The sequence below is a fragment of the Haliotis rubra genome, unplaced genomic scaffold, assembly GCF_003918875.1.
Source record: "Haliotis rubra isolate DU_JTF1 unplaced genomic scaffold, ASM391887v1 Scf84, whole genome shotgun sequence".
NCBI classification, from domain to species: Eukaryota; Metazoa; Mollusca; class Gastropoda; order Lepetellida; family Haliotidae; genus Haliotis; species Haliotis rubra.
The window spans coordinates 1,668,958-1,691,488 of NW_025767568.1; the positions used below are offsets into that span (position 1 = coordinate 1,668,958).

The window sequence follows — 22,531 nt, forward strand, 5'->3', positions numbered from 1 at the left end:
GATATGTGGTGTTATTTGATGTGATGTGATGTGATGAAGCTTAAAGTTACGTCTCTGTCCTTGAATGAAGTGCTGCACATGAGACCCATTGATCGCATTTCCCATATAGCAGACCTGTCAGATGGCCATCGACAAGTTATGTAAAAAAACATGGGATGGCATGTTTCCCGATACCATAACGCTGTCAACACCAAACTGTCGACGTAGAACAAAGCATACCGTTCACCTCGCCGTCTGACCTGCCAGATGAAATCTCGACTCGTCAGTGAACAAAACGCCGTCCCAATCTTGTCTCCTGTACCGTAGATATGATACGGTGCGGGACAGTTACGGTGTATTGTGGCAGTGTGTGTTGGAGCAGTCTTTTCGGTATACGTACCATTACGAACATGGAACATGGTGGCATTTGGGGTCTGGTATTAGTGTGTGATAAAGTGTTTGCAGTAACATTGACACAGACAGTACTGATGCAGGGCTCCAGATAATTTTTCAACATCAGGAGTACGTACGCCTGAATGTTTCAATATAGGAGTACCGGAAAAACTTAAGAGTACATTAAGAGTACTGGATGGAATTTAATGGCTTATCAGTAATTTTGTGTTTCGTTTCATATATGCAACACAACATTTCTACAGCTTGTTCTGCTTGACCTGACTAAGTGAATACTAATGCATTGCGTGACCGTGTCACAACTGGTTGGGTCTATTATTTTGAAGGGATGCACCTTTGTCAGTTCATTGTCAACAGCCGAGACAAGTTCGCCCTTTGACATCTCAGTGTCGAGAAATCGTCAGCAATGTCCTAACTTTCTTTAAAAAAGAAACTTGAGATTGTTTAATGTTTCCGATTATGGCATTTAGTTAGGAGATAAACATCATGTGTTGACCAATTTTCGGGTGTTATTGAGTATTTGAAGCTAGGGAATTCATTTGGAACCGACGGCGTCAGCCGGAGGTTTCAAATGAATATACCTGTGCTTCAAATACTCAATAACACCCGGAAAGTGGCCAACACATGATGTTTATCGACATTGTAAACACAAAAGTAAACCTAAAGGTCCACACATGTTTTTGTGTCTGCACTCATTGACATAGTACGGGTACAACAGTGCAATGTCATCAGCCGTCCGTTTCGGCTGTCTCCCATGGTAGCATCTGGAACTGCTCATTTGTGACGTCACAATATTTACGTCACAATTTGATTTGAATGACGTCATCTCAGCTGACGACGTAACAGTACAATGGTGCGAGCGATGTTTGTATGTATTAATACGCAGCGAATTTCCGGGAATCGAATACCATTTGATCATGTTTATAAACAAATCAGATTAAAAAACACAGTGACCTTTGGTTTACAATCATTAATAACATTCTCTGCACCCCTTTTTAATGAAGTTGACTTGATCTGCCGTGTGTGCCTTTTGACCTCCCGGGTCATGCATATGCAGAGTAGCTCAGGTCAAGCTGAACAAGCTGTACTCTTGTGTAAACAGGTCAATAAACAATAAAACAATACTTTTTCAGATAAATACGCATGTAAAGTATTCTAAGACCGTACACCATTGCCGTGGTGCGTATCTGCTACGTTTTCTAAAAAATGTTTTAAAAAAAACCCCCTGCTCTTAATTATTTCCCTGTGTTGGATAGCCCCTCACATTCTGATATGTTTTTTTCAGGGCTTGCATGTCGCTTGTGTACTACGGTCTATCATTTGGAGTTGGTTCTCTGTCAGGAAACCTCTACCTCAACATCTTCCTGATGTCCATTGTCGAGGTACCAGGCACCATGATGACGTTCGTCATAGCTAACAAGTAGGTACCTTGTTATATGACATGCTCAGATCCGTTGGAGCAAGAAAAAGCTGAGTCGGCAGATTGAGAAACAAATCGTATGGTCTGACAAACTAACACAGGCATTTCACAAAACTCAATAAACAATATGTAATTGAAGGCTGACTGACTGAGTTGGATTTTACGCCGTTTTTAGTAAGGAGGACCAGAAATTGGCTTCACACATTGTCCCAATGTGCGGAATGGAACCCGGGCCTTCGGCGTGACGAGCGAACGCTTTAACCACTAGGCTACCTCACCGCCCCTTTAACCGAAGAACAATAACAGGGGCATGGTTGTATGCATTATTCGTTCAGCCAAATATTCGTTAATCCAAACATTTGCTAATCCGTCAGATCCGTCCATATCGCAAGTTGACAATCATTGGATTGTCTGGTCCAACTCGATTGTTTAAAAAAAACCCATCTTACAGCTGTTATACTGTTGAAACAAATACATACGCATGACAAAGTCAGAATTGTACAATCGACTAATGTCTAATGAATGCGGAAAGGGTTTTGTCGCTTTTATTTGTAAATACATAATGCTATATAGTAGTCAAAATTAAATGAATGAATAAGTCAGCGATGACACCAGGTATTGGAGAAAAAGCGTAAGCATGTCTTGAACTGTTCCGTCACTCAGATTCAGATATTTTGACATGGCTGGAATTATGTCAAGAGGTACTCTCATTTCACTGACGTGCCATCTCTATTCCCAGAATTGGAAGGAAGTTGACAAGCATCCTATATTTTGGGATCGCTTCAATTGCTGCATTTGCTGTACCCGTGGTGTGGACATATGGTGAGATATCATTAACCACTCAATCAAATGTTTACTCGTTTATGGAGAAAGAATAAAATAAAAGAAGGGATTGGACAAAGTAAAAACCGTTAGAGTGCTATTACCCAAACCAGCGCAGGGCTACCGGGTAAAGGCCTATCAGCGTATGTACGGATAAAAAATATGCACGATACGATAAATAATAATTTAGGAAACGTCGCAGATATGCATCACAACAATGGTGTACAGTCTTAGAATTATTTACAGACGTATTTATCTGAAAAAGTATTGTTTTATTGTTTATTGACCTGTTTACACAAGACTAGCAATGTCGTTGTGCATATATGAAACAAAACACAAGATTACTGATACTGTATTAAATTCCACACAGTACTCTAAAGGTTGTCTCCCATTTGTTGCACAGGCCGGTTGTCACACACTCTCATATTGCCAGTTGTTACACAATCCGGTTGGGGGTTAATTACTGCTATGCCTACAACAATAATGGACTAGCCCAAGCTGCTCAGTAGAAGGATTTAAAGTAAAGCAGCTTAACTGTAAAATAGATCAAAAGGATTAAGAGCAAGCAGTTATGATGTTTTTTTACTCAAGAAATGTTTGTTTGATTAATGATGTTTTTATAGTTAGCATTTAATATTTACATCCAGTTTATCTTGAGATGATTTTTTCTTCTCAAGGCGGGATTAACTATTTAGTAGAGTTAACTCAATAATATTGAGAAAATACATCATTTACTGGGGATGACCCTTGCACATTAACCATGGCTGGTATACAAAGAGTAGAGTATGTCCCATCGTCGCGAGGCAGATCACAAGTTCTTTTTGAAGGATTCCTCTACAACAAGTCCACAACACGACAGACATGTTAGCACTGGCGATGCATTGTTAAGACTTGGAAGGGCAAATGCACAACAGTTGGAGATCTTGTCAGGAATGTTTCTGACCACAGTCATCCACCAGAAAATGTCACTCGGGATAAGTTTATCGGCAGTCTTAGGAAAAGAGCTAGAGAAGAGACAACCCACATGCATGGCCTCTACAACCAGATGATAGCTGAACAAGATGCAGCAGAAATTCCTTTGATGCCGTTTTGAAACAGTGTCTGCAGCTCTACGCTCTACGCTCTACGGTAACTCTACCTTCGCCCTGGTGTACGCACTGCTTTCGGACAGACAGATGACAACTTACAGAAGATTTTTCAGTCTACTCAAGACCTTGCTCCATCAAAGGTTCAGACAGACTTTGCACTTGCAGCTATCCAGCCTGTCGAAGCTGAGTTTCCTAATGCCGAGAACAAGGGATGTTTCTTTCATTTCACTCAAGCCATATAGCGCAAGACAGAAACTTGGGATTAGCCAGACTCTACAAGGATGACCCCAGTGTTCATAAGTGGATTTGCAGCACTTCCACTCCTTCCCATAGATCTGGTGCAAGACACGTGGCTGGAATCCATGAACTCAACTCCTGACACCCCTCATTCAGTGGACTTCAATGACTACATTGTTGCCAACTGGGTGGATGACGACGCCAGATTTCCAATGCACCTATGGAAGCACCACCAGACCAGAGGACCGCGCACTAACAACAATCTCGAGGGCTTCCACAACAGACTAAACCGGACCTTGCCACACGACCATCCGAACAACTACAGGTTCATCACCGTCATCCGCAAGATCGAGTCCGCAGACCGAGCCAAGCTGTTTCAGATCGACTTCGGTGCAGCTCCTCCTACCACAAAGCGAGTGTACAGGGAGGGAGTTGGAGAACAGAATCCAGAGACTGAAGGACCAGCTTCACCAGGGTACCAGGACACCACTTGACTTCCTTGATGCCATCGGACATTTGATTAAGTTGAGTTGAATCAGTGGTTTAGAAATAAATGATAAAAGTCATTGAAGAATGCTGAATTTCATATACATGGATTTGCAAACAAATGCATATAAAATGCAATAAAATGATATGTAGTGCTAATCAATTGTGTTGCGTTCTCTTTATATGTCTGTAACGAATATGGACTATCCCATTCTTCACTAATAGGTAATAGGTGTGTGCAGTGGTCTGTGACCTTATGTGTATTGGGGTGTTTAACAACTGGCATGTCTAACAAATGGGAGCATACCACTCTAAATGTACTCTTAGGTGTTTCTAGTACTCCTCCTCCCGTTATATTGAAAAATTATCTGGAGCCCTGCTGAACCCCTAACAATTAGGGGAGAATACTCTCAAACTGCCGAACAACTCCGAAAGAAATCTGAAATAAATCTTTAAGATACGACGGCAAATTCAAGGTCACTCTTCCTCAATATGCTTGCTTCAAGAGTTTATAAGTTCCCTCGATATAAAACTACGCCACATCCTTGGTGAAAGGGTCCTTGTCTTCTTCAGTCCGTAAGTCGTTGCTATGGTGCGATGAAACTTCTATGAGCACTCACAGAAGAATTTGAAACCAACCCAAAACGTTTCCGTTGCTATACATAAAGGTTTTCGGTTCCTTGTGAGGCCAGGGCCCCGTTTCACAAGCTATCGTAGCGCTACGACTGTCGTACTCCCTGTAACATAGACTTACGACAGTCGTAGCCAAGGCATTGAACCAGTGCGTGTGATTGTAAAAGAGAAAATATGTCCTTCTTGTAAATGTCTATTTTATTTCCCCAACGAGATCGCAGGTAATGCAAAAATTCTTACAAAGCATAAATCAGTTTGAAACACACGACACGCGAGTGTAATAGTTTCTGTAACACACCTTATTGCTTAATATTCTCGAGCTCCACTCCGATAACAACCTGTGGCTGAGACAACGAATTGTCACCCTATCACCTCGCATATAGATTCTGTCTGAAATTGGTTTTCTATACCATTACTAAGTCTATTTTAATGGATATTTGAACATTTTACGGTTTACTACCCTCACCTGTTTTGCTGATCAAAGGTTGAATCCAACTATGGAGGTCATTTAAGGTACCTTAAGCTCTGAAAAATGACTCCATGCAGTTTTTGTTGTGATCTGAAACTGTGTATATTTATCGACAGAATGAAAACTGTGCGTTACATTTTACGCTTTTCTTCAACGCTCCAATAAAAGGAGAAAAAAACACTTTATACCAAATGATTAAACTTTCTGTCTCTTTCTAAAACACATTTAAGTCTTATTAATGACTGAGTCAAAATACCATACCTCTTAAATTGTGCGCTGGGACACTGCCAGCTATGGCATGAATGAGTTATTGTCGAATAATCACATCAAACCCAGCATCGTTCTGTCAATTTGTAATAAGATACAAATACCAGGGTATCCTTGCCTCTTTTAACCTCTCAGTTTTTATGGCGGTACGTACATACTGTAAAACATCATGAGTGTGAAGCCCCTTTCACAGTCAGATTCCATATATCAGACAGTGAGACGAGGTGAAATCGGAAACAGAGTCATATTCGAGAATATGTGAAAAAGTGATAAATTGTTAAGTGCACAAACCTCCAAATCCCTCCCTATTTTCCGTGAATTGGTCTCCGCAAGTTGATTTCTAAGTTAACATAAAATAGTCAACCTGAAATCAGTCTGTAAGGGAACTATGTATGTAACCAACAGACAACACAGAAATTTACTATAATTAACAATTGTGTTCTAAACTTGACTATATTTCACAAATCAATACAGATCAATACAATTGTATCACTATGACAGTGCAAAATTGTGTGGTAGTACAAATTCAGGGGTAATTTAGTACAAGTGATTATAGCAGTAAAAACAATGATGGCAATGTACAGTTCTCAGCAGCAGTGCTCCAACTTGAAACTAGGGCTAGGCAGGGTATGGTGATCACCCACAATGCTGGCCTTCTTAAGAATTCTTGACATTGACCGTAGCCAATGTTTTAAGAATGCACTTAAGAAGTTCGTAGGGCTACGAACATTTCGAGAAAACCTAGCCTGGTAGCATAAAATGTAATGTGAAATGAAAAATGACTCAGGAGTCTCCTTATAACCACACATATAAGTTGCTAGAACATTCTATGATAGTCTTTGGGTCAGAACACGATGGAAGCCTCTATAACTCTGCCTGAATATAGCGCAAGGCACATTATAGCACATTAGTGCCCCTTACTGAATTCCCAGATACAGTGTTTTTACAGGCACAATGTGAAATATTGTTGCACAACGCATAACGCTGCCTATAATATACTGAGTCAAAAAAGCAACTTCACATTCTTTCTTCAGGGCACTATAAAAGAACAAGAGATGGTAAGATGGTTAAATTGTTATTATTTCATTGCTGAGATCTGTGTGATGTACTCGATAGTGCCATAATCAGTTCCATGAGGCTACACCGCCGTTCAAAAACATGGGTATACAGAATGTCAAGTCACAAGAATAAAAATGCGAAATTTCTCAGTTCAATATCGGGTATGGCCGCCCCGCGCATTCACCACTGCCAAACACGGTCTCCTCATCGACTGCCTGATGCTTGTGAACACGTGGTTGGGGATTCTGCGCCATTGCTCTTGCAAGGCTGCGCCAAGTTCCTGCAAATTCTGAGGTTGGTTCCTAAGACCACGAAGCCTTCTCCCAAGTGCATCCCAAACGTGCTCTATTCGATTAAGGTCAGGGGACCTCGATGGCCAGTCCATGACGTTGATTCCAGCGTGTTGAAGGAAATTTCGTGTCAACATCGCGGTATGCGGCCGAGCATTATCATGCTGGAACTGTAGACCTGGGCCATGAGCCGCCATGACAGGAACGAGTTCAGGGGTGAGCACCTGGTCGCGGTAAGCAGCAGCTGTGAGGTTTCCACGGATGCCCAGAAGGCACCCCACACCATGCAACTTCCGCCCCCGAATCTGTCGACTTCCTGTACACAACATTGGGCATACCGTTCACAACGTCGTCTCCAGACTCTATGCCTGCCGTCCGCGAATCTAAGGGTAAACCTGGATTCATCGCTAAAGACTACTCGATTCCAGTCTCTCTGGGTCAATCGGAGGTGACGTTGGGCCCACAACAGACGTTGACGTTGATGAAACGGCGTCAGTATTGGCCCACGATATGGACGTCGAGAATGGAGATTGGCAGCCCGCAACCGATTTCGAATGGTCTGTGAGGACAGTCGACCTCTAAACATCTCAGCCCTGGTTCGTGTAGCCGGCAGAAATCTGTCACGTAGGTGACGTAGGACGATTTGACGGTCTTCTGCTCGTGACGTCACACGTGGACGACCCGACCTTGGGCGATCAGAAGTGGTGCCAGTTTGTTGTAGACGACCTCGCAAGTCATACACAGTACGACGGCAGCATCCCATTGCTCTTGCGACGTCAATAACTGATCTTCCCGCTTGCAACATGCCAACGATCTCCCACCCCTTATCCCCCGCGACATAGAACGAGCCCATAGGATATCCACCAAACGGAACGACAAGACAAGACCTATAATAGCCCGCATGTGTCATTGGGAAGACAAGTGGCACTCGGTTAAGATGAGAAGTGTCTTGAAAGATCAAGGAGTGGGGATTGCCAATGACCTTACTTCCCATCAACGTCAAGAACTGTATCGACTCCGCAGTGAGAACCCCGAAACTCGATACTACTACAAGGGTAGTAAGTTGCTGCATACTCCCTGGGAAGACACTAGTAGATCTGCGGGTACGTCGACCTCACACCGTCCCTCACCGACTAATACTGACCGTACACCCAGATCCTGGGGTAGCCAGGACACAGGGGGTAAATACCCCCTGAGGTCGACATCCAGACGTGTCGACAGTGACAAGTAGGGGTGTGGCCAGGGCCAACATGTATATAGGCATTTTATGGCGCATCGAAGTGAACTAAATAATGAAGATGATGATGTTAAAAATACTACTAAAGACTCTTATAACCAAATGAATTTATTATTTTGGAATATTTCTGGTATTACGCAGAAACTAACAGACTCTGATTTTATTGAATATATTAAGTCATTTGACATAATTGGATTAACTGAGACATGGTCAAAGAATCTAGATTTAAATGATATTTGTTCTGATTATAAGAATGTTATGAAACATGCACAAAATATATCAAGCGGTGGTCGATCTTCCGGTGGTATTGTGGTTTTAATAAAGAATCATTTACTTAAATACTTGAAGTGGTTTAAAGTAACAGAAAATGCTGTTTTCGTTCTTTTCGACCGTTCGCTGTTTGGTTTTGAAAAAGATATTCTATATTCCTGTGTCTATGTACAACCGGAGTCATCGTCATGGTATGATAAATTTTCCCCTAATTGTAAAAATGGTATTAGTATATTCCAGGACTCTATATTAGAAATTATCTCATCTCTACCAGATTGTTATATCTTGTGTGGCGGAGATTTTAATGCTCGAACCGGAACGAAAGCAGATTTTGTTGAAGATGACTTATTTGAATATACAGAAAATAGAAATCATTCCTACTGGGATTTTCTTATAGATTATTTTTACTTGAAGCGTTTCTCCGCCGACAAGGTCGTTAACAACTTTGGTAAAACATTTCTTGACATGTGCTCTGTTTGTAACATTCATATACTAAACGGCCGATGTGGAAGTGACACAGAAGTTGGAGACTTTACTTTTCTTGGTCCAACTGGCACCAGTGTTATTGACTATATCATTTCTTCATCAACAATGTTTGACTATATTCTAGATTTTAGCATACAAACGAGAACTGAATCTGATCATCTTCCCACTACATTAAAACTAAAAACAATCCAACACTTCTACCAAATGTAGGAATAAGTCGTTTAAGTTCATTTGGGATAACGATAAATTAGAACAGTTTAGAGAAAATATTTTGTCAGAAAACGTACAAAAATTACTAGATAAATCGATTGACTGTGCTTTCGTTAATATTGATGATAGTATAAGCTATATGACCGAGGCACTCTGTCTGGCCGCCTCTTGCATGCAGAAAACAGTTAGCCCTCCCACAACAACAACTAATAAATGGTTCGACTCTGAATGTGAAAGATTAAAATCTGTCCGATGTAGAGCTCTGAATAAGTTTAGGAAATCGAAAGATAAAGAATCATACGATCAATATTGCGCTAAAAGAAATAAATATAACTCAATTTGTAAGGAAAAACGCCTTAATTATTATAAAGAGAAGCAGAGAGTAATAGAAAACAGTATATCTGATTCAAAACAATTTTGGTATGAACTCAAACACCTGAATACTAGACATGAAGCCCAAAACAACATCGAAATGAACGACTGGCTAGAACACTTTCGGACACTGTTTAACTCTTTACATAATGAAAATGACGATGTAACATGTGATAATTTCGAGAATGAAAACCCATCAGATCCGAATTCAGAGCTTACCACGGTAATACTTGATTCCCAATTACTAGAGGTGAAATCTTAGATAGCATTAACCAATTGAAATGCAATAAATCACCAGGAATTGATAAAACGATATCTGAATTTTTTAAATACTCAGCAGATCTTATCGTCCCGTACTTAGAATTGCTTTTTAATTTGATATTAGAAACTGGTACGTTCCCCAGATGTTGGGCAATTGGCATAATAGTTCCTATCCATAAACAAGGTAATATAAATAATCCAAATAATTACAGAGGCATAACACTACTGAGCATATTTAGTAAAACTTTCACCTTTATAATAAATAAAAGACTTGTAAACTGGGGAGACTCAATGGATAAGATCAGCGAAGCGCAAGCTGGCTTCAGACAGGGATATACGACAGTAGATAATATGTTTATACTGCAAAGTATTATTCAAAGGTATTTAAACTCTAAAGGGGGAAAATTCTACGCATTATTTGTAGATTTTTCAAAAGCTTTCGATTCAATACAACGAAAAAAAAACTTTGGCTTCTATTTAATACCCACGGTCTCAGTGGTAAAATGAGTAAACTTTTATGCAATATGTATGAAAATGTAAAGTCTTGCATTAAAAGTAATCATAATTATTCAGAAACATTCGACTTGCAATTTGGTGTGAAACAAGGCTGTATACTAAGCCCATTTCTATTTTCCTTTTTTATAAATGAGTTAGCACGACAAATTGAAACTAATTGTGTACACGGGATTCAACTCCACCCTGTTATAGTTCATATTTTCCTATTGCTATTTGCAGATGACATTGTTTTGTTCTCAAGCACGATTAATGGCTTACAGAATCAAATTAATGAACTTGAAAATTACTGCGATAAATGGAAATTAACTGTAAATAGAGAAAAAACGAAATTTGTTGTATTCAAAAATGGAGGCAAATTGTCAAAAAAGGAAAACTGGTTATATAAAGGTATGCAGCTGGAGTGTATTGGCTTTTATAAATATTTGGGACTATATTTCACCAGTGGCCTGTCATGGACGAGGCATGTAAAATATGCAGCGTTACAGGGACAAAAAAGCATTAATTGGAATTATGAAACAGTTGAGTGTACTTGGTAATATTAACTACTCTTCATTCTTTAAAATATTTGATGCCAAGGTCAGTCAAATTTTATCATATGGGGCCGAAATTTGGGGAATAACAAAATTTGACGAAATTGAAAAAATCCATTTATACGCATGCAAAAAAGTTCCTCGGAGTTAAAATTAACACTATTAACGCAGTGATTTATGGTGAATGCGGTAGGTACCCATTGCACATTCTTACAAGCATTAAAGTTATTAAGTACTGGGTAAAACTGCTGATTATGCCTTCAAATCGCTTACCCAAGAAGTGTTATAATATGATGTTGTTATATGATAAAGGTGGACAAAAAAACTGGGCAACTAATGTAAAAAACTTTTTATATTCTATTGGTTTTGGAATTACATGGAATACACAATATGTCGAATCACCTACGTTATTCATACAATCCTTAACGACAAGATTAAAAGATATGTATATTCAAACATGGAGTGAAAGGATATCCTTATCAAATAAATGCATGTATTATCCATTGTTTAAAAATGCCATAGTTCTTGAGTCATATCTATCCTTTGTTAATGTTAAAAAAGTTTAGAATAGCACTGGCACGATTCAGATGCTCTTCTCATGATTTGTTGATTGAAAGAGGCAGATATATGAATGTAGAAAGAGAAAATAGAATATGTACACTTTGTAATTTTAACGAAATAGAAGATGAATTACATTTTCTCCTAATATGTCCATTTTATGACCGGTTGCGAACAAAATATATTAAAAGATACTACTATGTCCATCCAAATGTGATAAAATTCTCCTCATTGTTAAGTAGTAAAAAATCCAGTTCTTCTACAAAATATTTCAATGTTCATTTACTATGCTATGATTACCCGATCTCAATTCCTCTCAAATGTAACATAACTTTATGTACTATAGGCCTGTGGCCTTTTCAGTGCAAATAAAGATTATTATTATAACATGCCAACGGCACGTTCACGTTGCACATTTGACAATCGTGGCATTTCAAGTACCGTTAGAACTGTGGTTTAAAAGTGTTTCTTTCAATTCTTGAGGCCAATGAAAACACGTGCATATGAAGAAAACTTCGCTGCGAAGATCACGTGATCGACTGCACGTGCAAAACCTGATTTGGCACTAACGTCATTTGCACGACGAATGGATGGGTTTGAGTGGGTTTTGCTAACGTTTTTCTAGAGTCAAAAGATAGGGATCCCATTTCGGATAGATAGATGTATCATCAGAGAAAAATTATTCATTATTTTTCAAATTACATTTTGTGAAGTTTCTTTTTTGACTCAGTATAGCATGGGGCGTGTTTCAGTGGATGCTGATAAACAGGGCCCAATCATCACTGGCCTCGCTCTGGTCACCAAATTTGGAATTGGAAACGGTTGGGGAGCCATCCAGATACTCTCGAGTGAAATGTACCCCACTGTCATCAGGTAGGTAGAATGACATATATTGTACATAAATATAGCACGCATTTATAGACAATAACAACAACAGACATGTATTCTGCATGAATATAGCAGGAACTTATAGAGAATAATATCAGATATGTATTCTTCATGAATGTAGCAGTCATTTATAGAGAATAACATCAGATATGTATTCTTCATGAATGTAGCAGACATTTATAGAGAATAACATCAGATATGTATTCTTCATGAATATAGCAGGCATTTATAGAGAATAACATCAGATATGTAATTTCACGAATGTAGCAGGCATTTATAGAGAATAACATCAGATATGTATTCTTCATGAAAGTAGCAGGCATTTATAGAGAATAACATCAGATATATATTCTTCATGAATAAAGCAGCCATTTATAGAGAATAACATCAGATATGTATTCTGCGTGAACATAGCAGGCATTTATAGAGAATAACATCAGATATGTATTCTCCATGAATATAGCAGGCATTATAGAGAATAACATCATGTACGTATTCTGCGTGAATATAGCAGGCATTTATAGAGAATAACATCATATATGTATTCTTCATGAATGTAGCAGAAATGTATAGAGAATAACATCAGATATGTATTCTTCATGAATGTAGCAGAAATGTATAGCGAATAACATCAGATATGCATTCTGCGTGAATATAACGGGCCTATATACTGTATAAATGTAACATATCGGACTTTACGGATATACATACTGTACTGTACAACCAAATCTGATATAGAGGGAATATCAGCCATGTGTCGACTGATATCAATTAGATCAACACGAGCTGATAAATGTTTGCTTCATTAGTTTTCAATGACAATTGTATATCTCTGAACACGGTACTGCCTTTAGACTAGTGCAGCTATGTAATAGCATTGTGACGTCATCAAGGTTTTGACGTCATAGCATTGTGAGACATCTAATTGATGACGTCAGGGCATGGTAAAAAGTCTACTATCAAAACGATATCTCAACCAGTCACTGAACAAGTCACTCGTCATCCAGGCTTTGGTGTTGTGAACATACCATTCAGGATCAAAGTCACAACCGAAGCAGCTCGGACGCCTTCCCTTACCAATCAGAAAAGGTTTAAACTTAAATGAGCCAGTTACAACATTTGAACAAAGAGCAATTGTAATGCGCTCTTTTGACCACTTGACGCCTGTGCAAGCCTTTGAAGCGAGAGTGTAGTTGGGGCGTAATCTTTAAAACACTCCGGTTTCGCCCAAATTATAAATATCATCAGACTCGTACTTTCTAAGCAATGATTTTAACTCTTCTCTCCCTTTTGAGATTGCATTTTTGTCAGTACTGGCTGCTTCGCCCTGGTAATTTTCCTTGGAGAGAGAGTACTGCGATTTAAAACGTGTCAGCCAACCACGTGAATATGCAAAGTCCGAAATGCCAAGTTGTGTGCCAAAGAATTCCTCTTTCTCAACAATCATCGCGTCATTTACTGCTGCCTATTTACTATTCATATCGATAATCCAAAGGTACTGGACTTCTTCCAAAGTTTGATGTTTTGTATTCCTGACACGGGAAATAGAGGCCGGATCTTTAGAAATTCCTAACCATTTATCTTTAACTTTCAAGATGTCCCCAATTGTAGACATTCCTATGGCATGCCCCATAGATTTCTCAAAATGCTTACTGATATGGTCCAAACTGGCTGAAGGATTACTTTCTTTAAATTTGCAAATATCACGCTTCTCAGCAGCAGTCACACTGTGGCGTTTGCGTTTTGCAGGTTGATATATATACTGAGTCAAAAAAGCAACTTCACATTCTTTCTTCAGGGCACTATAAAAGAACAAGAGATGGTAAGATGGTTATATTGTTATTATTTCATTGCTGAGATCTGTGTGATGTACTCGATACACTGACAGTGCCATAATCAGTTCCATGAGGCTACACCGCCGTTCAAAAACATGGGTATACAGAATGTCAAGTCACAAGAATAAAAATGCGAAATTTCTCAGTTCAATATCGGGTATGGCCGCCCCGCGCATTCACCACTGCCAAACACGGTCTCCTCATCGACTGCCTGATGCTTGTGAACACGTGGTTGGGGATTCTGCGCCATTGCTCTTGCAAGGCTGCGCCAAGTTCCTGCAAATTCTGAGGTTGGTTCCTAAGACCACGAAGCCTTCTCCCAAGTGCATCCCAAACGTGCTCTATTCGATTAAGGAAATTTCGTGTCAACATCGCGGTATGCGGCCGAGCATTATCATGCTGGAACTGTAGACCTGGGCCATGAGCCGCCATGACAGGAACGAGTTCAGGGGTGAGCACCTGGTCGCGGTAAGCAGCAGCTGTGAGGTTTCCACGGATGACGAGAAGGCACCCCACACCATGCAACTTCCGCCCCCGAATCTGTCGACTTCCTGTACACAACATTGGGCATACCGTTCACAACGTCGTCTCCAGACTCTATGCCTGCCGTCCGCGAATCTAAGGGTAAACCTGGATTCATCGCTAAAGACTACTCGATTCCAGTCTCTCTGGGTCAATCGGAGGTGACGTTGGGCCCACAACAGACGTTGACGTTGATGAAACGGCGTCAGTATTGGCCCACGATATGGACGTCGAGAATGGAGATTGGCAGCCCGCAACCGATTTCGAATGGTCTGTGAGGACAGTCGACCTCTAAACATCTCAGCCCTGGTTCGTGTAGCCGGCAGAAATCTGTCACGTAGGTGACGTAGGACGATTTGACGGTCTTCTGCTCGTGACGTCACACGTGGACGACCCGACCTTGGGCGATCAGAAGTGGTGCCAGTTTGTTGTAGACGACCTCGCAAGTCATACACAGTACGACGGCAGCATCCCATTGCTCTTGCGACGTCAATAACTGATCTTCCCGCTTGCAACATGCCAACGGCACGTTCACGTTGCACATTTGACAATCGTGGCATTTCAAGTACCGTTAGAACTGTGGTTTAAAAGTGTTTCTTTCAATTCTTGAGGCCAATGAAAACACGTGCATATGAAGAAAACTTCGCTGCGAAGATCACGTGATCGACTGCACGTGCAAAACCTGATTTGGCACTAACGTTATTTGCACGACGAATGGATGGGTTTGAGCGGGTTTTGCTAACGTTTTTCTAGAGTCGAAAGATAGGGATCCCATTTTGGATACATATATCATCAGAGAAAAATTATTCATTATTTTTCAAATTACATTTTGTGAAGTTTCTTTTTAGACTCAGTATATATCACCGCCATGCCCGATATGGTTGTACAGCATACATGTCCAATATAACATATCAGTATGACGCTTACATCGATGACACCTGCTAAAGTTCAACGAGACTGTGCGCTTAGTCGTAGAACAAAATCAGACGCATCCCAACTCATGAGATCACCTGTTTCTGTGCGATTTGCAGATTTGTATTACAAAGACAGTGACATCGATAGTGAGGAACTGGAGTGTGTATTGCTATGCATCAACGTCAGTTGTCATTTCCTCGTGTTCGATATAATTATGTTAATGAATCCTAATAATTTTGCATCCCAATTTTGTCATATTTGCCCAAATATGGAAAAGTGTCTTTTTTATTTTACATGTTTTATTTATGTGCCTGCAAAGAACTTTAAGAAGGCGATCTTGACTGCACTGAGAGTTCGATTCATGTATTGATTCATGTTTTCATGTCGGCAAAAGATATTATAATCATAAAATACGGTCTGTTTCAGAAACCTAGGTTACGGCGCCGCCAATACGACAGCTCGGATAGGAGGGATAATTGCACCATATATATTTACTGTGGTAACGTCATTTATCCATACTTTCACTTTTGTTTATGCACACCACTCAGGTAGAAAAGACATGTATGATACTCAACTTTTGTCATCATACCCCGAATGATCGTAGCACATTTTTTAACTCCTGTCATAAGAGGCACATCGAGAGTAAAACTAAAAACATACATACATACATACACACACACACGCACGCACGCACGCACGCACGCACACACGCACGCACGCACACGCACGCACACACGCACACACACGCACGCACGCACGCACACACACGCACGCACACACACATACAATCTCAACTCCCTGGGCAGCATACACCTCTTGCTACCTACTAGGTGCTTTTCCATCCTTACGAGGTACCTATTCACAGCTGGGTGGACTGGGGCGCATAGTCACAGTACTTTGTCCAAGTTTACTGCACGTTGCTGTACCCGCAACTAGGTGTTTGCACGTATTCATGTGGCCACCATCTGGTCATATACCAACGGATTCGTGGGTTCTTTTAGGTGCACAGGGTTGTGTACTGTATACTAGTAGACAGCTCACCCACCGCGCCCAACCAACACAGGTGGTGGGACCTTTCAGAACGAGTTCGTGTAGGAACTTGAACCTAGAACAAGAACAAACAGGGTATTGGTTTTAAAGAGCTATGTCACGTGTGCCTTATGATCTGTTTGTGACCACATGTCACGTTGTTCTCGACGCCACATTGTCAAACTGTACCTTTTTGATATGAGAAAAAAATATTTGAAATAATCTGATTTCAGCTTTCTACACCAAATACCCTTTTCAGGAGTATGCATGACTGTAATAGGTCACCGCTATTAAGTATAAGTAATCCTCATTGCAGAAAAAGGGATATGTCTTTGTTCCGTTCATGGTTGTCGGGACGACGACAGCTGCGTGCGCAGCGCTGACTATGCTCCTGAAAGAAACAAGAGGTCTCCCTTTGAGTGACACGATGGTAAAGGAAGTCAAGTCTGAACTGACGACCATTAAGAACAACACGCCCAACAGGACCATCACTGTGGACACACCTGAGAAACAACCAGGATCTTTCTCATCCACGAAATTCTGACCTGAAACTGGAACACATGGACAGGATCAATTCTAAGATGGTTGATTCTTGGTCCTTAATACATGTGGAAAGGACAAAGAAACTTCGTTTGTAATCACAGTTACTCTAAATTTGAAGTAAAAACATAAAACAAGCTCAAAGCGCTTCCTTTTTACCAATGTCAGTTTGTCACTTAATCAATGCACGCTGGAGTATCGTTCTCGGCTCCATAAGAAGTATACAACCAAGGGCACTCATGAAGGGGCCTGGGACCCGTTTCACCAAGCGATCGTACCGCTAAGGTGATGGTAACTCCCATACTTTAACATAGACTAACAATAGTCGTAGCTCTAAGGTGATGGTAACTCACATACTTTAACATAGACTAACAACAGTCGTAGCTCTAAGGTAATGGTAACTCCCATACGTTAGCATAGACTAGCAACAGTCGTAGCTCTAAGGTGATGGTAACTCCCATACTTTAACATAGACGAAGAACAGTCGTAGCGCTAAGGTGATGGTAACTCCAATACTTTAACATAGACTAACAACAGTCGTAGAGCAAAGGTAATGGTAACTGCCATACTTTAACATAGACTAACAACATTCGTAGCTCTAAGGTGATGGTAACTCCCATACTTTAACATAGACGAAGAACAGTGGTAGCTCTAAGGTGATGGTAACTCCCATACTTTAACATAGAATAACAACAGTCGTAGAGCTAAGGTAATGGTAACTGCCATACTTTAACATAGACTAACAACAGTCGTAGCTCTAAGGTGATGGTAACTCCCATACGTTAACATACACTAGCAACAGTCGTAGCTCTAAGGTGATGGTAACTACCATACTTTAACATAGACTAACAATAGTCGTAGTTCTAAGGTGATGGTAACTCCCATACTTTAACATAGACTAACAACAGTCGTATTTCTAAGGTGATGGTAACTCCCATACTTTAACATAGACTAACAACAGTCGTATTTCTAAGGTGATGGTAACTCCCATACTTTAACATAGACTAACAACAGTCGTAGAGCTAAGGTAATGGTAACTGCCATACTCTAACATAGACGAAGAACAGTGGTAGCTCTAAGGTGATGGTAACTCCCATACGTTAACATAGACTAACAACAGTGGTAGCTCTAAGGTGATGGTAACTCCCAAACTTTAACATAGACTAACAACAGTCGTAGTTCTAAGGTGATGGTAACTCCCATTCGTTAACATAGACTAACAACAGTGGTAGCTCTAAGGTGATGGTAACTCCCATACTTTAACATAGACTAACAACAGTCGTAGCGCTTAGGTGATGGTAACTACCATAGTTTAACATAGACTAACAACAGTCGTAGCGCTAAGGTGATGGTAACTCCCATACTTTAACATAGACTAACAACAGTGGTAGCTCTAAGGTGATGGTAACTCCCATACTTTAACGTAGACTAACAACAGTCGTAGCTTTAAGGTGATGGTAACTCCCATACTTTAACATAGACTAACAACAGTGGTAGCTCTAAGGTGATGGTAACTCCCATACTTTAACATAGACTAACAACAGTCGTAGCTCTAAGGTGATAGTAATTCCATACTTTAACATAGACTTACGACAGTCGTAGCGCTACTATCGCTTTGTGAAACGGGCCCTGAAGGTTCACAGTCACGTTGCTTCCCATCTTAACCCGGGTTCGAATCCCCACATGGGTACAATGTGTGAAGCCCATTTCTGGTGTCCCCCGCCGTGATGTTGCTGGAATATTGCTAAAAGTGGCGTAAAACCAAACTCAGTCAGTCAGTCAGTCCCATCTTACCATTCACTGCTGAGACATATTTCAAACATGGCCTTTCTCATCAGTAGTTTCTATTGATGCATATCATGTAAATGGAACTCGAAAAAACTCTTTTTGAATGGTATAACAACTGGAACCACACGTGAAGTCCAGACTGTTGATAACTTAATTTTTCAAAGCTGTTCAGATCAGGAAGCGAGGTTATCCTTTCTGCATTTCAATGGACCGACACTTCTGTTCAGCATCACTAAATAAAATGCATGTTTATGAAAATACATTAAGCAAGCTGTCAAAACAAGAGTCCCAGTTCCATTATCAAACCCTAAACCACAACACGTGAAGTCTAGAAAATAGCGTTCAGAAGCTTTCTTAAATGTAAGGATTTCATTCCTGTTATAGCAATACATGGAGTATACAGTTCGAGGGTACACTTATTCAATATGCGAATATTCAGATGGATATAAAGCGCCATAAAATAAACGTGAGCGACTGGAACAAGAAAAGTGCGTGTGTTTGTTTTGACAAGACACTTGCACAACCGGTCAAAGTGCTGCAGGTAGAGTAGAAGAGAATTCCATTGTACAGAACCCAATGTTTTTAACGGTCTGCGCCAAACAGGTGTAAAGCAGTGACAACAGAGGACCGTGATCACACCAAACCCCAAAACTGGACATAAGCGCCTTGTGACAGTACCGTCATTAGTGCTAACATTATCCTTGTATCAATCACATTACATGAATATTTAATTGAACACAGTATTTATTTAAATGCCAGCCTATGCGGTTCTCTTATCTTTGAATCACTGGATTGTGTGATCCATGTGGCATGTTTTACGGCTTGAATATTGCTGAGTACGGCTTTACAACGAACAAACAAACATTTCTCCTTTTAGAGTGAGTGAGTGAGTTAATATTTATCGTCACATCGGCAGTATTTCAGCCATATCGTGACGAGAACAGTTTATAATTATATTATAGATCAATAAAGTAGGACATTAAAAAAACCTGTTGACGAAGAACAGTAAAACTACTAGTGTATCACAGATATCCATTTAAAACTAGCAATTAAATCTAAAATATTGGAACTATAAATGTCAATACAAGGTAAAAACAGGCTATAGATTGCCAACAACTGAAGGTAGATCACCACACTAGGGACCATGGGGACTTACAGTACATTTGCTTCCTGCATGGGCCCTAGCTGGATTTACATCATCCCCTCAGCCGTTAGCAATTAAGACATATCTAGCCATACATTAAAATTACAAATATTCTACGATTAAAAAACGGAAAGTTGAAATTTACCTTGAATGTTTTGGGACTTACGTACCCTCTCAGGAGGACAATAATTTTACAGTACTTTAACCCCCCTCGAGGATACAGCCACTAACAATCTATGTTTCTAATTCAAACTTCCAATCATAAAATATTTAGCTATTTACAAATCTGTTAACAAATTTAATTACACAAACGAGGTGGGGTGGGTGTTGATGTTTGAACATTCCCCCCTGGCTCCACCAACGCAAAACCTTAATGTGGCCTTTACTCATTTTCAAAGGGGGTGGTGTGTGTGTGTGTGTGGGGACTTCTTCTCCTACAGGTCCCATTTTCTCATGATGCGATGGTCCCGAGAAAAGTGGTGTGTTCATTTCAAAATTGCTGTATGTGCGGTACTATTTCCTGAATTGATTAAAAGACGGCAGTTCTTGACAAGGCAAGACGAAGACGTTTTGAGAATATAGGGCAAGCTATTGGCTTGCATGATGCAGGGATGTCTTGTCGTATCATGGGTGCTTTAACCACATGGCTGTTAGTCCACTTACGAATAATCTTGTGGCCACGTGGCCACCGGTGAAGTAAAGTGTCGTCGAAGTCTCATGAACGTCGCATTCTTCTGCACGTTGCCCAAGGCCGATGTCACTATACAGACGTCGTATCATCAGGAGCTGATCTATGCAGCTGAACCCATCAGTGATGGTGTGGGACTGTGGTTCGTATGGCTGCCAGTTGGATCTCATTATAGTACCTGGGAAACACAAGAGTCAACGTTTTCGACAGGAATAACTGATACGGCCATGGGGCCACATTTTGTTAACTTTGTCAATCGTCAGATATTCATGTGCCGTTATCGCCCTTGTTAGAGAGCAATTCCTTCGAAACATTACTATGGCCCGCAAGCAGCCCCAGTATAAACCTCATTGAATATCCTTCGGACCATGTTAGATGCCAAGTTCGAGCTGGACCGTATCCTGTTCAAAGTGAAGAATTGAGGCATATACTGTATTGGGAATGTCAGAGGAATCAGATGCTATTAATACAATGTTTGATTGGCAGTATGAGGAGGACACTGGCAGATGTTATAAGTCCGAGGGATGGCTACACATGATACTGGTGTGGTCGCCTGTGGTGGTTCATACAATCAGAAAAACCATTGTCTAAAAACTGTTCGATTTCTGGGGTAGTCATGGTGACCATACTTTCCAACATTGTTGATGTTCACGTTATTCTTCTCAGATTGCAGTAATGTGTTACTATGTTTCAATTTTAGTTTTGTTTTTGTTGAAATCAGAGTAAAATGTGTTACAGTTACCATTTTAATCCGTGACATTTTGCTTTTCAAAGCACATGCAGCAGCATGTGTCTTCGTACTCATCTTTAAAAGTGGGTAACTGCACGAATTATGCTCATGAATTATGAACATAAACTTAGTGTATTATCATCAACCAAAGCCTCACAACTTAGTTATGCTGAAATGGTAATTTCTAAAGAAAACGTATAGAAAATATTTTATCTGACATTTGTAAAATCGAATTAGGCAAAATTGTCACTGAATTGCAATAATTCCATTGGTTTTTAAACAATATTAAACAATAAAAGTGCGGTTCAGTGATGTTTACTGGAATAAAATAATGATAAAATAATGACTGCTCCCTTGCGAAAGACAACTCTGGATTTTCTGCCACACTTGCCCTTACGTCTAAGTTCTTTAACCAAATAGTACGTGCATTTTCAGCTAGTATTGATCAGATGAAACCATAACATGCTTATCTTTTGTCATGGATATCTATATTCGAAAAGCTGTCTGCTACCTGCCATTTTGGATGGAAGGAGCATTTATATTTTGGGGATGTTTTCAATTAATGTAAATTAACTTTTTCTCTACTTTTCCTGTACCTGAAAACAATTAATTGTGAAATTATTGCTTTGTAATGATTGCCTAGTGTGCTGACTATGAAAGAGGAAACACTGAAAACAGTACGAATTTTTTTGTCGACAGCACATGCGCACACGGACATAAAAATAGTGACCCCCCATATCTGAAATTATTTCAGAAATTATTTTGAAAATGATGACCAACTTTTGTGTTTTTATCACTAAATGCACATTTTTAATGGAAACTTGATCTTAGTCGCTTCACTATAAGGCTCT

At 40.1% G+C, this 22,531-nt stretch overlaps 1 protein-coding gene across 2 annotated transcripts in view; it reads left to right on the forward strand.

The window, feature by feature from the left end:
• The window catches only part of LOC124262492 (organic cation transporter protein-like), a 37,343-nt gene extending 19,869 nt beyond the window's left edge, over positions 1 to 17,474 (forward strand). For both annotated transcript variants that reach the window (XM_046696997.1, XM_046696996.1), the window contains exons 5-9: positions 1,676 to 1,810; positions 2,550 to 2,632; positions 12,354 to 12,474; positions 16,188 to 16,260; positions 17,107 to 17,474. In XM_046696997.1, the coding sequence (XP_046552953.1) occupies positions 1,676 to 1,810; positions 2,550 to 2,632; positions 12,354 to 12,474; positions 16,188 to 16,260; positions 17,107 to 17,334 (640 nt within the window). In that variant the 3' untranslated portion in view covers positions 17,335 to 17,474. The remainder of the gene's footprint in view (positions 1 to 1,675; positions 1,811 to 2,549; positions 2,633 to 12,353; positions 12,475 to 16,187; positions 16,261 to 17,106) is intronic.
• Positions 17,475 to 22,531: the final 5,057 nt, after the last annotated feature.